This window comes from Panthera onca, chromosome A3 (genome assembly GCF_046562875.1).
Source record: "Panthera onca isolate mPanOnc1 chromosome A3, mPanOnc1 haplotype 2, whole genome shotgun sequence".
Lineage (NCBI taxonomy): Eukaryota > Metazoa > Chordata > Mammalia > Carnivora > Felidae > Panthera > Panthera onca.
In genome coordinates this window covers 20839227-20855889 of record NC_138341.1, presented here as the reverse complement: position 1 = coordinate 20855889, position 16663 = coordinate 20839227, and the positions used below count along the sequence as shown (strand labels likewise).

Below are 16663 nucleotides of genomic sequence, written 5' to 3'. Positions count from 1 at the left end.
ACTCCAGACACCATCCCGGGCCCAGCGGGCAAGGAGCTTAGCTCCGGCTTGACTGACTACTCACCGTTGGTTGGTTGGTTGCCACAGAGCCAGACTCTAAAATCAAGCCACCTCTGTGCTAGGGGTTCTCAGGTGACCAAAAGGTAGAGAACGGGTCCTCACACCAGAGCCATTAACGGGCTCCTAAAGGGCGCTCTGGGAGAGCCTCAGGCAGGCATTTGGCCAGTGCAGGAAAAACCTGGGGCCTGGCTGGCGAGCTGGAGTTTTCCACTGAGCAGCAATGGAAAGTAGGAATGATGTTGAAACCTTTGAGGGAGCTGGAAGGTTCTTCTAGGGTAGGGGCTGATGAGGGGTTTTCAGAAGAGAACCCAGGAGTGGGCCACGGGCACACCCATTCCAGAGCCTTCTGCCTGGAGGCCTACACATTGTACCTGTCGGTCCCCGTGGTCTGGAAGAAGAGAGCCGCCGACACCCAGCATTCCACCTGCACTGTCCAGTGCTCTAGCATTTATTTCACTAGTCCCGGAGGATTCACTAAGGGATCGACAAGGAAACCAAATGCTTCATCAGTTTGTGTGTCCTGCTTCCCCACTCCCCTTGCCCTGGAGCGGAGGCATCAGCTCAGGGCCTGAGCACCAGCATGGCTTCACTACTCTTAAGAGAAAAACAGGAAATAAATATCTAGGAAGGCTAGGTAAGGCAGAAGAGAAGGCCTGTAACCCGGGGCCTGAGGCCAGCGGCACAAAAGTTAGTGTGGTCCTGGGTGATGAGACGGAGAGCCCGGGGGCTGGGGAGTAATGGGTGCTCGTACACCATGGCCAACCTCCGGGTGCCAAGCAGGTCGTCGTGCCCGAGATCCGGGGGACGAGGGCCTGCTGTGAGGCACATGAGCAAGTGCAGGAGGCCTGGGCTCCAGGAACAGGGAACGAGCAGGTTTCCCCAAACCACCGTGCTTTCTCCCCACCCATGCCACCTGTGCCAGCTACAGAGAGCAAGAGGACGGCACCGTGTGCTGGCCAGAATCAAGCGAAGTGGGAGCAGAGGGGAAGTGGGAGAGACTGAAGGCCACTCGCCTCCAGAATCCAGGAGCGGCTGACCTAAATCTACCTGCTCCTCCGCGGAGAATCTTCGCAGACCGGACCCAGCCTGGCAAGATGGAAGGCAGAAGCCTGGGCACCGGGGACGTCAGGGGACCACCCGGCTCCCCGACTAGAGCACGTCAACAGCAGGGCCGTTCTCGTCGAGGGTCTTCACCTGCAAACCGGCACCGAGAGCTGGAGCCTCCGAGGCACGGTGGCACAGGCTTGTACTCGCTATCCCAGTGCTCGGGGCCGGGGCCCTGATTCACAGAAGGGGGAAGGAAGGGCGTCCCAGAGATACAGAAACGGCACCCAGACTCTGGGGCAGCTTAGGCCAAAAGCCCACAGGGCAGAGGGGAGAGGGCACTTGGGGAATTTGTGCTTAAGTTACGAACCATCTTCTTCCCTGGTCTCTAACCTCAACCTACAAGCTTGAGAAGTGCAAGAGGCCTGTGAAGTTCTGCACAAGGACACGGGAAGATGTTAGGTCACCGCGAAGGCCAGCTTTTGATGCCCTTCCTCCACGGGAATCACAGCAGTGTGGCCCCAGGCCCAGGTGTGCCCCGGTGCCTCCAGCCTCCTCCCCACATACTCTGCACAAAGGCCAGATGTCCCTGTGTAGGGGTCTGACCCCAGAGTCCCCCACTTCCAAGTGTGTCTGGATTCACTCTGAGGGGCTGCCTGGCCGCCTCAGTCTTGGCATAGATTCTCCTCGCAGGCGGGACCGGCTCCTGGGTCCCGCAGGCTGTCCCCCTGCAGCCCCAGGGCCTCCGTGCCAGCTTCCGGTTGCGCAGCTACGAGCCGGGAACATCAGATCTTGGGCCGCCAGCCTTTGATGAACTGCATGATCTTCTTGACCTGCAGCTTGGTGAGGTGGAAGTCATCTGCCAGGATGTCCTCGCTGAGCTGCACGAAGATGCTGCCGTCAATGCGTTCTCTGGCAAAGAAGCTCACCACGTCCTCTGAGAGCCCGATGAAACGCAGACTTCGAGAGACTTCTTCCAGGGAGAGTGCAGACAGGTCAGCGGGGGGCTGCCAGGAGGAGGCATCCCGGCCTCCCCAGCCTGCGACCCCCTCCCGGGGACTGGCAGGAGGCCCCTCCAGGCGCCCTTGGGCGAGAAGGAGCCGAGCTCCGCCCGCCTCGGGCCCCTGCAGGGCCACCGGTGACAGTGGGGTGGGGACCTGCCGCAGCACCAGACCTTCTGGTTCAAAGGCCTTGGGGGGTCCGAGTGGCGAGAGGCAGGGTCCGGGCCCAGGTGCCCCCACAGCTCTGGGCTCCTGACAGCGCAGCAGCTCGGGCTCCGGGGAACCGCCCTGGCCCAGCTCAAAGGGCTCCAGGGCTGGTTCCGGCCACTCGGAAGAGGAGGAGGAGGAGGTGGGACAGGAGGGGGGAGCAGCCGAGTAGGCCTGGCCTGGTGAGCCTGGGCCTGGAGAAAAAGCAGGGCTGGAGGTAGCCAGGGGGCCCGAGGTGGTCGTGGGCCCAGGAGAGGCGGCCACGGAAGGGCCCGAGGGGTAGGCAGGCCCCGAAAAGGGGTTGAGAGCTCCGAACGGAGCAAAGCGTTTCTGTGGGTGAGAGGGCTTGAACAGAGGCGGGCAGCCGTGGTACGCCTTGACGGGGGTGTCAGCCCCCAAGACGGAGGCAGCCCGACTGCTCGGGGGCTCTGCGAGGGCCCGCGCGGCCTGGCTGGGCTGCGTGGTGGAGGGCAGGGGTCCCGGGGGTGGGCGGCCGGAGGCCTCGCCGGCCTTGCAGTCTCCCCAGGTGCACGGGTAGCAGTAAAGGGAGTAGGCATCCGGTGACGGTGAGCCGCTGCCGCTGCGGGAGGCTGCCCTGCGGGCAGAGACACAGATACGCGCGGAAATGCGACAGGCCGCTCTGCCAGGGCAGAGACTGCCACGCTGATCTCAGCAACGCCGGCTCGCGCCCCGGCCCCCGAGGCCTGAGACCCCTCCCCCCCCCACCCCGGGACTGCCCTAGTCTTCCTTCCAGCCTCTCCCGCCCCCGGGAAAATGAGACTACGCTGAATCACGTAAAATTTTCATACGGCAAGGAGAACTCCATCCCGTGGCAGATCCCAGTCTGGAGGGAACCTGGGCCGTGTCCCCACCCAACCGACACCAGTTAGGAAAGGAACAAACTGAAGCGAGAAGGTGGAAAGCAAGGCGTGGCCCCAGCCCCCTCAAGCTCAGGTACTGCTCAGGAACGTACGCCCTCTGAACCCCCAGGCCTGGACTCTTCCTCAGCACCGGCTCCCCTCCCTAGGCCCCTTCCCGAGGACCCAGCACAGAGAGAAGGAGGGGGCTCACCCATCCTGGAGGCCAGAGGAGTAGTAGGAGAGGCTGGAGCTGGGGGAGTGGATGGGCTGCAGCTTGGGGAAGCGTGGGGGCACCGGGGGGCTGCCCGAGGGCCGGCCGCCGCCATTGCCACCCCGGGGAGGCACAGGTGGGGCGTTGAGCAGGCGGCACTCCTCCTTCACCTGCAGGCAGAGGGCCGTGACTCCGCGTCCTGTCCCCAGGCGGCGGACACCCCTTGCCTCGCCCTTCCCAAGCAGCTGGGCAAGGAGGGCGTCTGGGATGGACACTGCCCCACTTTGCCAAGAGGCTATCTCCGCCTTACTCACCTCTGCCATTCACCCACCCGGGCCCTCTAAGTCTCTCCAGCCTGTTTCACTCCACGCGAGCCCATGACCTACACACCATCTCCTGTGGCCTTGGAAAGCCATCGTGAATATAAGAATATGTATATATGAGGAGATCCAAAACAGATAAGTAAACCTAGTCCCTCCTCAAGGAAAAGAAGAGGAAGAAAATGGTGTGACAAGGAGAAGAAAGGGCCATTGGTCATCAAGATCCCTTCCTTATAGGTCAAATACTCCCAGTGGACTCCCTGATGTTAACGGCTGCAGTCCACTGCTGTGGACCAGTGCGGTTGCAAAATTCTGCAGTAGGCACAGATAGGGTTCCTTAGTGCAGGACTTCTCAGAGCCTTTAATGAACCAGCGTTCTGTGGTTCCTAAGTGAGGAGGGGGTGGGTTAGGAATCATCCACTACATTTTCTAAACTTATTCCACCAGGGGACCTTCTTTTCCCTGGACAACTTAAAGGACTCCTGTTCTGTGGAGCCTTCTGAGCTCATCCCCAAACTCTCTCAAGCTAGAGACCTACGAGCATCTTTGTCTCCAGAACTCCCAGTGCCACCGCCCCTGGTTATCTACAGACCATATACATCTACGTCCCTGGTATCCACACCGGCCCTGGTATACCACAAACGCTCCAGCGTCCTTCTCCTTGTCCTTCTCTCCTTCCCCCGCCCCTGGGACACCTTCTGTCACACGCTCCAGGGGCTGGAGGCGGAGCTACGAGGCTGGGGCGCAGGAGAACTTGCTTCTGGCCGGCCACCTCCCTGGAGCAGACACCCCCAGCCCCCCCTCCCTGCCTCCCACCCCCGGCCACTCACCGCCTCGGACTTGGGAGGGACGGGAGGCGGCGGCGCCTCCGGCTCCAGGCGGGGCGGCCCGGCGGCCCCGAAGGAGATGAGGTCGGGCCCGGGGGGCGGCCGCGTCCGGCCCTCGGCGAGGCCCTCGGCCGCCTGGTGCGTCCACAGCTCCTCGTAGGGGATCTCGGCGGGCGGCGCGCCGGGCTCTGGCGGGCCGGCCCAGTCGGGGCTCACGTACTCCTGCTCGCCGTCGCCGGGCGGGCCGGGGGCGCGGGCGGGCGCCGGGGCGCGCGGGGGCGCGGGCAGGCAGAGGCGCGCGCGGCGCGGGCTGGCGCAGTCATCGGCCAGCTCGGCGGGCGCCTCGCGCACGGCGGTGGAGTACTCGTCGGGGTCGAAGCGCTCGCGGCAGTAGGAGGCGCTGTCGCGCACCAGGCGCTCCACGCGCGGGTCCCCGGCCAGCAGGCCCTGCGGCAGCGCGAAGCGCGGCGTGTCGGTGAGCAGCAGGAAGTGCAGCGGCGCCGGGCCCTCGCGGCGCAGCGCCAGCCCCAGCACCACGGTCTTGGAGATGATGCTGACCAGCTTGTAGCAGTGGCCCTCCCGCACCGGGTGCAGGTCGTAGGGGTTGCGCGGCGGCCGGCTGGGCACCAGCACGTTCACGGGGAGCCGCACGCGCTCGATGATGGCGCGCACCGTGTGCTCGCCCTCCTGCATCTGCAGCTCCAGCGGGCTGCGCGTGCTGAAGCGGCCCTGGCACTGGAAGGGCAGGCTCAGGCTCTCGTTGGTGCGGTGGTTCATGCAGATGAGGCAGGGCATCTTGCCCTTGACGGGCCTGGCGCCGGCGCCGCCGCCACCCGCGGCCCCCGCACCCCCGGGGCCGCCGCCTCCCACCCCGGCCAGCGCCCCGGCCCGGCCCAGCTTGCGCAGCAGCGTGGTGAAGCGCGAACGCTCCTTGGTGGTCTTGGCACACAGGATCTCCGCCTGGCCCATGAGCGTGAGCTCGTCGCCCGCATGCAGCGTGAAGTTGTACACCTCGCTGTCCTCGCTGAACTCGCCCGACACCACCTGCGGATCCCAGAGACCGGGTGGGGCTTTAGCCGGTGGCCCAGGCAAAGCCCTCCTTTGAGGCGCGCGCACACCCCCCCACTCCCCGACACGGGAGCCTTTCCCAGGCTGAGACCGGATCAAGAGCACCGGACCGCAGGGTCAGGAGACCCACCTTCCCTCCCGGAGAGGCCACGTAGGAGCCGCGCAACCTTAAATGAGCTACTTCTGGGGCCTGAGTTGCCTCGTGTGTTAACTCTTGGAAGAACTGCAACATGTTGGTGTGCCATACTTTTAAAATATCCAGTAAATGGCAGCTTTTATTATCATTGCCTATACGATCTGGGCAGTAACAATACTCCATCTACTCAAGGCTACCGTGAAGAGGAGTGAACTGGTGGATAAGGGTTTGTAAACAGAAACGAGCCATCCGTACACCAGTGGGGGTCTGCCGGGACTGTGTGCCCCCAACGACCACTCTTCCTACGGAAGGGACGGGCTGCCCTGAGGATCTCCAAGTCAGGGCAGGACCCTCCACACACACACTTCACCACCTATTCCAGGAAGTTCTGCAGGCCAGTGGGTCATACACCTGGCTCTTCTGACATGGCCCAAGCCCTCAAGGGGCACTGTGACACCTTCTGCCTCCTGGACCCTAAGGACAACCCTCCAACCAGCGTGGGGACACCAGGCCTGGTGTGGCAAGGACTGACCTTGACACTGAAGGTGATAGCTTCCATCACAAAGATGCGGTCAGGGAAGACGCTGGCCACCTCTTCCACGCTGCTGAAGTACCTCACCGGCTCCCGCACGTCCCGGGCCTGCTCCAGGAGCTTGAACTTCCCTACGAAGGACGAACACAGGCTGCTAGGGCAGGCCTGCCCGCCGGTCCCCCCTTCTTGCTCCCCTCGCGTCAGCCAGCCCCTCTGGAACCGAGACTGCAGAAAGGCAGGTTTGCACAGCCTGAGGTGGAAGGGGCCAGGCAGCTGGCTCAAGGGGGGGCAGGTGAGCACAGACCTAGCAACCAGAACCCCATGGAGAGCTTGTGGGTGGGTGAGGAGGCCCGCAGCTGCCTGCCCAGAGAAATCCGAATGCACATTGGCAGCCAAACGCTTGCACACAGAACTGGCCTCCAACCAAGCATCAGTGTCGCACTGGAGATGCTGGCTCCTGGCTTCGTCCCAGCCCCACTCTGACTTGCTGTGACCTTCCCCTCTCGGGGTCCTCGTCGGAGGGCAATGGAGCAGACGATCGGGGGTCCTGTCTGGATCTGGCATCCAACGCACGTACCTCGGGTTGCCGATCCATACCGATGCACCTGGCAGACCAGGGGCTCAGCCCCGGGCCTTGGAGACCCCAGGAGGGCTGCTCAGACTCCAGCTCTGTTCCCAGACCCTGCCCTGGTCCAACATTCAGCCCCTGGTGCAACATCCCAGAGGCCTCTGACCTGAGCCCGACAAAACCGCCTCCCTCCCTCCCTCCGACGAGGCCTTCCTAACCTGCGGTCGGGGGCTGTTTTAGCTGGCCCGGCAGATGCCCCCAGCAGGCACAGACTGTAAAAGAACGAGGATAATCCATGAAGCTGACCCCCTTGTATAAACTGTCTCACCTCACTGGTCACATATACCCTTTATGTGCCCTGAGACAGAGGGTGCAAGCCTAGATGACCCAGATAGAGTTGGTGCGACACAAAGCACCCAATGATGGCAGGATGGGACAGCTGCTACAACAGACTCGTGACTGAAGAGCCAAAGACCCGCCTGACGGTCCGAGGGGATCTTAAGAATGAAAAGAGTTTTACAGGGGCGCCTAGGTGGCTCAGGCGACCGTCTCTTGATTTCGGCTCAAGTCATGATCTCATAGTGGTGAGACCGGGCCCCACGCCAGGTTCCACACTGTGGAGCCTGCTTAGGATTCTCTCTCTCCCTCTCTCTTGCCCCTCTTCCGCTTGTGCTCTCTCTCCAAATAAAAAAATAAACATTAAAAAAACAAAAAACAAAAAACGTTTTATAGAACGGACAGTCCACATGGAAGAAATAGCACGGACAAGACAGGGTCACCGGGGCGGCTCAGTCGGGTAAGGCTCAGGTCATGATCTCGTGGTTTGTGAGTTCGAGCCCCACGTTGGGCTCCGTGCTGCTGGTGTGGAGCCTGCTTGAGATTCTCTCCCCCTCTCTCTGCCCCTCCTCTGCTCTAGCTCTCTCTCTCTAAATAAATAAATAAACTTAAAAATTTTTTTTAAAAACAAGAGTCATGAGAGCAGATTGCCTGCCCGAAATGGTGAGTGCCTATGCCCAGGACTTGAGGAAGGTGCCAACGGCACGTGAAGCAGCAACCAAGTTATGAAAGGCTCTAAATGCCAGGTTAAGGCAGAAAGACTTTGTTCAGTAAGAAATGAGCTTTTGGCTTTCAGCTCAGAGGAAGCCAAGGTGCCACTTTCTCCCATCGTCCTGAATCCGGATTCATCTGACACCAGCCACCTCCGCCAGGCCACCTAAGTCCGACGCCCAAAAGATCGAAGTCACGGAAGGTGCCCTGGTGGGGTAGTCACTGCCATGTCTGCAGAGCCCCCAAGACTGGCCCCCTGGGTGCGCGTCCCAAAAAGGTTAGTGAGGACATCGCCAAGGCAAGTGGTGATCAGAAAGGTCTGAGGACGACAGCGAAACTGACCATTCAGAACAAACAGGCCCACGCTGAAGTGGGACCTTCTTCTGCCGACGCTCTGATCATCGAAGCCCTCAAGGACCCACCAAGACACAGAGAAAAGCAGAAAAACATCACGCGCGGTGGAAGTCTCACTTTTGACGAAACTGTCAACGTTGCCCAACAAAAGCATCATGCATCTTTAGCTAGAGAATGCTCTAGAACCATTAAAGAGATCTTGGGGACTGCCTAGTCTGTAGGCTGCAATGCTGAAGGCTGCCCCCTTCAGGACAGCCTGTATGACGTGATGCAGTGGACTACCCAGCTGGCTAAGAACTACAAAGGAAAATATCTCAATAAACGGTCATCTCACAGCCCAAAAAAGAAATGAAAGCCGTCGCAGTGTTTTGAGCAAGAAAATGCCAAGCTCCAAGTTGAGCTCCATAAAGAAAGCAGGGAGGTCATTCTGCAGGAGAGCCAGGACAGCCACTGGGGAAATGGCAAAATCAAGCAGACCAAGAGGCAGACTGGGGCAGCGGATTACGTGCAGGTAGGGGGAGGAAAGGACGCAGGCCATTTCAGCCGGGTCAGAAATGGAGCTGGCAAAACAGACCCTTAACTACAGAGAACAAACTGAGGGTTACTGGGGGAGGCTGGGGGGTGGGGGGGAGGGGATGGGCTCGATGGGGGATGGGTGTTAAGGAAGGCACTTGTGTTGAGCACCGGGCGCTCAACTACATTCTACTCCTGAAACTAATATTGCGCTGTATGTTACCTAACTGGAATTTAAATAAAAACCTGGCAATACCAAAAAAACAGAAAAACCAACACAACACGGGGCAGGCAGAGCTGCTAGTCAAAACTGGGAACCTGGAAGTAACATGTGGGGCAGGAGCCAGTCCTTAGGAGGCCAAGTGAGGCCCCCCAGGGGGTGCTCCTAGAGGGGTGAGCAAGCGGGGGCAGGGCTTAAGGACTCCGGGTGGGAGGTACAGACTGAACCCACAGGTGGGTCTTCAGCTAGGGCGGATCTCAACCCTTTGGGAACTCTCCTCCCAGAAAAAAATGCCAGCGTCCTCCTGGCGTGAACACAAACACCGCATTGTATACAGTATGTGGGTCCTGGAGCCCCCCAGACCCAGCCAGAATCCCAGACTGAGGACACCCCCCTGCCCCCAACGTGCTGAGAATGAAGAACGAAGGGCCCGGCAGCACCTAGAAGTGGGAAAGAAGTGAAGCTGAGAAAGGGAAGGGGAAGTGCCCAGGAGAAAGAGGAGACCCTTGTAAGAAAATGTGCCACAGCCCTCCAGGGCAGCGGCGAGAAACTGGGGAGGCGCCTGGCAAGGAACGGGGGTCTGGGGGGGGGGCGGGGGTCGGACAGCAGGGGCCGCACAGCGGCTACCATCCCACTGCGGGTGCCACCCCTCCCTCCCGCGGCCTCCCCCCCCCCCCCCTCACAAGCCCCCCACCACAAGCAGCCAAGCGGGGAGAGCTGCCCGCTGCCCCCTGTGGGGAGAGCTGGAGCCAAGTCAGGGCTGCAGCCGGGAGAGGATGTGGCCGGCGGATCGATGTAACCATGGTAGCCAGCACCACCCCCTCCGCCGCAGCGCGGGCCCAGCACCGGTCATTACCGCGGGAGGAAGGAAGGGAGACCTCCCGGGAGCGATGCGCCAGCCCCTGGAAGCCTTCGCTCCCCCCGGCAGCTTCCTCTCCTGCCTCCCCCGGTAGTGAGACCCCAAGCGCCCCGCACCCTAGGGACCTGCCCCACCCCAGCCTGCCCCTGCTCCCTGCCCTTTCCCTCCTACGTCACATTGGCGCTCCCTGGCGTCCCTTCCAGCCAGAGCAGCCTCCCCCTCCTCTTAGCACCCGACCCCGGCCGCCGTTCCCTAAAGAATGGCGAGTAAATGTACAGGCTTGGGGTCGGACAGACCTAGTTGAATCCCATCTCTGGCACCAACCAGCCGCGCGACCTTGGGCGAATTATTTAATCTCTCCGGGCTTCAGTTTTCCCATCTGTGAAATGGAAGCACAGGGCTTAGCTCCCAGAATGCCGGCCAACGCTGACCTGAGCCACCTAGCCCCTTGTGCGGGGCGGTGGGGGCCCTCTCCGGGCAGCCAGGTCCCCCGAATCCACGGGCGCTGCACTGCACTCCCCTCCCCCGCCTTCCCTGAGGCTCCCGGGTCCGGCCACTGCCCCCGCCCACGTTATTATTAATTCATTAGGAGGAACTAGCCGTAGGGCTGCGCGCGCTCCGCTTCCAGGCTATAACCCCGTCCCTCCCCTCCCCCACTAGGGCCACCGAGCCACCCACCCACCGGAAAGATGCGGCTAGGGATGCGACTCCCCTGCAGGCCAGCCAGCCGTCGCCCCATGACCACACCGTCCACATGCACACAGGGGCACCAGAAGATTGCATAAGGGAAAGGGCCCCAGGCCTCCTGCACTCACTCACTCTTCCCTAGGAGGCTCTGTGCCTTGGTTTCCCTGATGTTTAATAACACAACTGAAATGGGACAGTAAAGTCACACTTCTGTCAGCGAGGGCTTTTTCCAATCTTTTGTTTTTTCATCCCAAGAAGATCTGGGGCCCCTTCCTGGACCAATACCAGAGAGCCAGGCTGGGAAGTTTCTAGCTGCTAACCAGGCCTTTCAAGGGCTCCAGGCTCAGGGCCCAACCCCGGGTCAGAAAGACACCAGAGTGTTTCCTCATCTTTTAAATGGGGTGTGGGAGCTATGGGGGTACCAACTTGACAGCGTTGTTTGTAAAGAGCAGAAGCCTTAGTCCTGTCCCCCTGGCTCAGAGGAGACCCAAGAAGGGCTGGGGACCCCAATACCTGGGAGGAAAGGAATGGGAGCCTTCCCAGCTCCAGCTCAGGAGTTCCCGACTTCTACTAGGGCAGGGGAAGGGGACTAGCAGTCACAAACACAGAACTGGGCAAGCTACCAGAGCTCTCGGAGCCTCACTTTGTGGGTTAGACGGAGCTAATAAGACTTTCTCACACGGCTGCCATGAGGATGTTATGACGAAACACTCAGCTCAGCATCTGGAGGGCGGCGTGTGTTTAACACGCAGGAGCTGTGGGATCTTTGGGGCACACAGGGGCATCTCTGGAGGGGGCAACCAGATTCCCACCCTTCCCACCCAGGTGACAACAGCCCTGCGTCGCTGGTGTGGTGCAAGCGAGCATCAGCCCAGGAGTCCGGTCACCTGGGTTCTAGCCCTTGCTCCGCTGTTTCCTAGCTGTGCGACCCTGGGCAAATCACCTCCCTCTTAAAGCCTCTGTTCTGTCACGTGTAAAATACAAGGGCTGTGCTTTCCAGCAGCAGAATCCTTTCTTCAAACAAAATCGTATGTAAGATATCAACATCATACATATAACAGATAAAAGTACGAGTTCATTAGCATCATCTCATTTAAGTGTAAAATTTTCACATTCGCTGATAAAGCCAGTCAGTGAAAACAAGGAGTTTAACACAAAAATTGGGAAAAATCAGGATTAGAGTGGACGAGTGCAGTTCTAAAATCAGCCTGAGCATCCCTTTGTTTCTGAAGAATTTTGGTTGCACACCAACCACTGAGAAGATCCCCGCACGAGACGTTCTCTTCAAGGGTCTGGACAAAAAAAAAGCCTTAATGAGGCAGCTCACAGTACACACCCAAGGTCTCTAGTTAGGGTTAAGGTTTGATTTGCAGCAGTGTGAGAGTGGGGTTAATGTTTAGATCATCAGTTTAAAATAAAATGTGAATGGGGCGCCTGGGGGGCTCAGTCCATTGAGTGTCTGACTCTGGCTCAGGTCATGATCTCGCAGTCTGGGAGTTCGAGCCCCGCATCGGGCTCTGTGCTGACAGCTCAGAGCCCGGAGCCTCCTTCGGATTCTGTGTCTCCCTCTCCTTCTGCCCTTCCCTCACTCGCGCTCCCCCTCTCTCAAAAATAAACGTTTAAAAAACTAAACGAAATAAAATGTGAATCAAAATTTTGCAACCAGAAACCCAGGACTCCCCCAGAAACGGTATGAAAACCACAGGGCCCTAACCGCCACCCGGCCAGCCATGTCCTCGTTCATCCCTGTGGCTCCAGGCAAAGGGTGGTCACTAACAGTTTCCCCCAAGGCCTACCCCCTACCCTCCTGCCTGCATCCCCCAGTGGCTCTATGTCATCTGTCCCTGGCTGGGCACACCTGGGTACTGCAGGGGGATGTCAATCTTGGGTCCGATGACGTAGTGGCCCTCCTCCAGGGTATGGGCTGTCACCGTTGTCCACTGGCGGCAGGAGTGAATGAGCAGGATGTCTCTCTCACTGACACCCTCAGCATACTCCCCTGGGAAGAGGAAGGAAAGGTAAAGTGGACATTAGGAGGGACGAAGGAGGCTAACGTCTTCACCAAGACCCCAACTGGGGACGGCTGCCCACGATCCCTGTCCAGGTCAACACCGCTCAGGGGACAGGCGCGCTGCCAGCTGTGGCCTCAGGGCTGTGAGTCACGCCTGGTCTCCCAGGGCTCTGGCTCCTGACGGGGCCCCAGCAACCACCCCGGCCACAGTCCTTCATTCACCACTTGCCTGGACGGCCTGCTGTCCCAGGCCCTGTGCTGTGAGCCAGGGTTCCGGCAGATGAGCCAGCCCCGCCCTCCCAGAGCAGTTGGACCCATGGGGAGGTGGAAAGAGAGGTGAACCCAGAAAACAGGCCACGTTGGAGGTGCTGAGTGGAGGGTGTCTGGGTACTCCCAGACGGGAGCAGCAAACTAGGTGAGGTCTTCCCTGAGCAGACACTAGAGCTGGGCCTCAGGACCACCAGCAGAATTCTCAGCCCCCAAGTCAGTGCCTAAGCCAGGTGAGGAGGGCCTTGTCGGGGGCACAGACAGGGCTGAGACGGGCTATCCGTTGTGGATCCCTGCTTGAGGGGTCCCCAGAGATTCCTGGCTCTCTCCTGGGCAGCCCCTTCTCACCCATTGCCACAAGGGTCTCCTACACGCAGGGGACCTCAAAGGAGAGGGGACAAAGTCTCCGATAACCCCTAGCCCCTCTCAGAGAAGCTGTTTCTTGGCTCTCCCTTTGTCAGCCCTTCACCCTCCCTGTCTTCGAAACACAGTGATGAGGTGGGGGGGGGGGGGAGCTTGAAGGGGGAACCTAGTTCTGGGGGAAGCTGCACTAGGGCAGAGGTATTGGGAGGGGCCTGGGCTCAGAAGGCTCCAACCCCAGCAACGGTTTCCAGGAGAGCAGGAGGGGCTGGCCCAGCTTCCAGGGGGCCTGGTCTCCTGGATGCAGCTGGTGGGCAGGGGGAAGGTGGGGGGACGCCTCCTTCCCAGCCCTCTCAGACACAACTTACTAAATTGCTGCCACCCAAGCAAATGGGAAGTGGTTTATCCTGATTATCCTGATGACTGAGGGCTCCATGAAGGGTGTGGGGAGGATGTGCTCAGGCCCTTTGAGTGGGGCGGGCTCCCACTGCATTGGAGGGGGTCAGAGCTTTCCTCCTCAACCCCTCATGTCCTGGGGCAGAGGAAGCCCTCCTACTCTGCAACCTTCACAACCACACAAGGCACACACCAAAGGGCTATGGTTCATGGCCCCCAACAGTTGAGCCACAGCCCCTGGGCCTAGTGACAGGAGCTTGTCACCCCACTGACACAACTCAGTCCCATGGCTGCAACTACAGGGGCCTCTCCCAAATGCATAGGCTGTAGGGCCTTTAAGACTAAAGACACATTTTTGTTCACGTATTCGCACTCACAGTGACCACAGCCAAAGCCACCACAGACAGGTCACAGACAGGCAGACAGCTGGGCCATCACACCAGTTGTCCATTCACTCATCCCTCCGGTAAGTCCAGAATCTTTGTGAAGCGGGATATCCTCCTTCAAGGAGCCTGGAGCCCAGTGTGAAGGCAATAAACTATAAAAACGCGTGTACAGATTCAAGTCAGGGGTGCCGAGGCACCACGGGAGCCCAGAGGAGGCCTGGTGGGACTGGGGAGCTCAGAAAGGACCCCCAGGAAAGGGAGATGCCAAAGAGGACGTGTGGGAAGTGGCCAGGCAGAACCTAGGGCCAGCTTATCCCATTCACACGCAGAAGGGGACAGCCTTGATGCTGACTCGGACAGCCTCGGGATCACTCGCTAACGATCTGGAGAGCAAGACGTTGGGCTGCTGAGCTCTCCTGCCCGACGGCCCCGGGCTCGGAAACTGACACGCAGCACGGTCGGTCGAGGGACACGCTGCGGCTCACGGTGCGCTGCGGCTCACGGTGCCCGTTCCACCCCGCCGCGGGTCGGAGGAGGGGCTGCGGGCCCCATGGAGGAGAGAGGAGCCTGTGGCCGCGGGCCCCATTAGCATTCAGGGAAGCGAGTGTGCCAACGCGGGCCAAACCCCTATTCTTCTCGCACACAAAACCCCCGGCCTGGCTGCCAGCCCCGGCTCCCGCCCCTCCTCCAGCCAAGCAGCCGCCCCCCCCTTCCTCCAACCGGTCCCCTCGCTCCGTGCGGCCTCCAGGCGTCCCCTCTCGGGCCCCCATGCACAGTCCCATGGGCAGAGCAGCCTGGGCCCCTGGGAAGTGGGGCAAAACATGAGGGAGGGCCGGGACTTGGGGGCACGGCCGGCAGGAGGGCCCGATCATTCGGGCCTCTCCCCGAGGTGACCTGCCCGCCGGGGGCCACAGACTGCTCCCCGGGATGCGAAAGGAGAGCGCAAGAAGGGTGCCAACAGGGGCCGATCGGGGCTGGGGGGTGGTGGCGGCGGTGGGAAGACGCAGTCCGAGGCCCAGGGGATGCGGGAGGATCGAGGTGAGAAGCGGGAGACAAAGGGACGGAGGGGGGCGCGGCCCAGGCCGGGGGTCTGAGGGCTGCAGGGAAAGGGATGCACCGACGGGGCGGCCGCGGGGCCTCCGCCGCGCTCCGGCTTCTAGCTGGCCGGGAAAACTCTGTCCCGGCCTGGTCTCAGTCCCTGTCCCGGATCTCTGTCCGGTGCCCGTGAGCAGGGCCCAGGAGGCGGCAGACCCTCGGCTCGTGGGCCCTGGGTCTCCAGGGAAGGCGTGCCGGGAGCCGCGCGAGGCCGAAGCCGGGAGCGGGAGGGCAGGGGCCACATCGTCACGGCCCCCTTAGCACCTGCCCAGAGAGCCCCCGATTTCCCCGCGGACCCCCAGCCCCCCTTCCCGCACCCCAGTACCTGGCCCGAGGCAGGCGAGCGTGGGCAGGCGGCAGCGGCTGACGATGAGGTCGAGCGGGAAGGCGCCCATGCTCCAGCGCAGGCCGGCCAGCCCGGCCGCCAGCTTCTCCATGGCATGGGCGCCCCCGGGGCCACCGTCCCGGGGCCCCGACGGCCAGTCCCGCGCGGCCCGGGCTCCCGCGCCCCGCCGCCACCTCCTGGGGCCGCCGCGGCGCTCCCCGCCTGGTGGCCCGGCCGGGGCTGCAGGCGTCACGTGGCCGGCCTCCCCGCGGGGCGCCGGCCCCCGCCCCCCGGCCCTCGCCCCACCCCCCGGCCCGCGCCCGCCGCCAAGTCCCGCCTCCCCGCCCGACCCCGCGCGCCCGCCCCTCTGCCCGGGCGTCCAGGTGACAGCCCGGCTCCGAGAACCCCGGGCGCGCGCCTGGAGGGAAGAGGAAGACGCGCGGCGGCACCTCCGGGGCGGGGGCGCGGCGGGGGTCAGCCTCCTGCACCCCGGCGGATAGATCTGAACTCCCTTTCCCCGCCGGCAGCGGCGCCTCTCCTCAGCCCCTCGTGCGGTGGCCTCCTGGAGTCGCCGCCGGCCCTGCCCCGGCCCTGCCCCGGCCCCTGAAGCTCCTGATCTTCGGCAGCTGCGGTCGTGGTCTCCAGGGCATTTATCACCGCCGGCTTCAAACAGCCTGCGAGGCCGCCTCATGAACCCCATTTTGCTGATGAGCAAACTGAGGCTCAGAGAGGTCAAGTGGCAGCTCGGCCTTGAATTCTGGTTTGGCTTCAAAACCTACTGCCTTCCCGGTACTCACCCCCCTGAACCCCAACTAAAGAGCACTTGCCAGGTTCCCCCTGCCTTCTTACCGCTTTTCCCAAGTCCTGGGGGCCAGAGAGCTCCAGAACACATACACGCGGTGTAAACTGCTCCCCCTCTGCCCAGGAGCGGACAGCCTGGGTGAGGGCCTGGGTGAGGATTGGTGGAGTCCCCTCTCTCAGGCAGTTACCGAACTCCTCGTCCCCGCTCTCAGGCCCTGAAGTCCTGCTTCCTTTTCTGCTGTCCTCACCTCCTCCTTCCAACCCCTCGTGGCTCCAGCTCCGGAGTTCCTCTTGGGAAGCCCCTTCTCAGAAGCTGCGGTGACTTCAGCAGGGCCACCCTGCCAGAGGACCCCTTTGGCCCTCAATGTGTCTGCCCGCCTTCTGCAGGTGACCAGGGGCTGGTGCAGGGCTCCAGAGGGGCCGTGGGCCCTAGGTTGGTCCTTAAAGGGCCCCATGGACGCTAGTTCTCAGCCTCTGCACCCAGGGAGCCCACACACACACACATTCA

The 16663-nt window shown here is 61.5% G+C and overlaps 1 protein-coding gene across 1 annotated transcript; it reads right to left on the bottom strand.

Annotated features, from left to right (window-relative positions):
- Positions 1-478: 478 nt before the first annotated feature.
- On the bottom strand, positions 479-15610 carry GAREM2 (GRB2 associated regulator of MAPK1 subtype 2). Its single transcript, XM_060644947.3, has 6 exons — positions 15355-15610; positions 12373-12513; positions 6267-6397; positions 4534-5574; positions 3384-3553; positions 479-2907 (listed from the first exon to the last, which is right to left on the bottom strand). The coding sequence occupies exons 1-6, from the start codon at positions 15464-15466 to the stop codon at positions 1890-1892; spliced, it is 2613 nt and encodes an 870-aa protein (XP_060500930.2). The 5' UTR covers positions 15467-15610; the 3' UTR covers positions 479-1889.
- Between the last annotated feature and the right edge of the window lie 1053 nt (positions 15611-16663).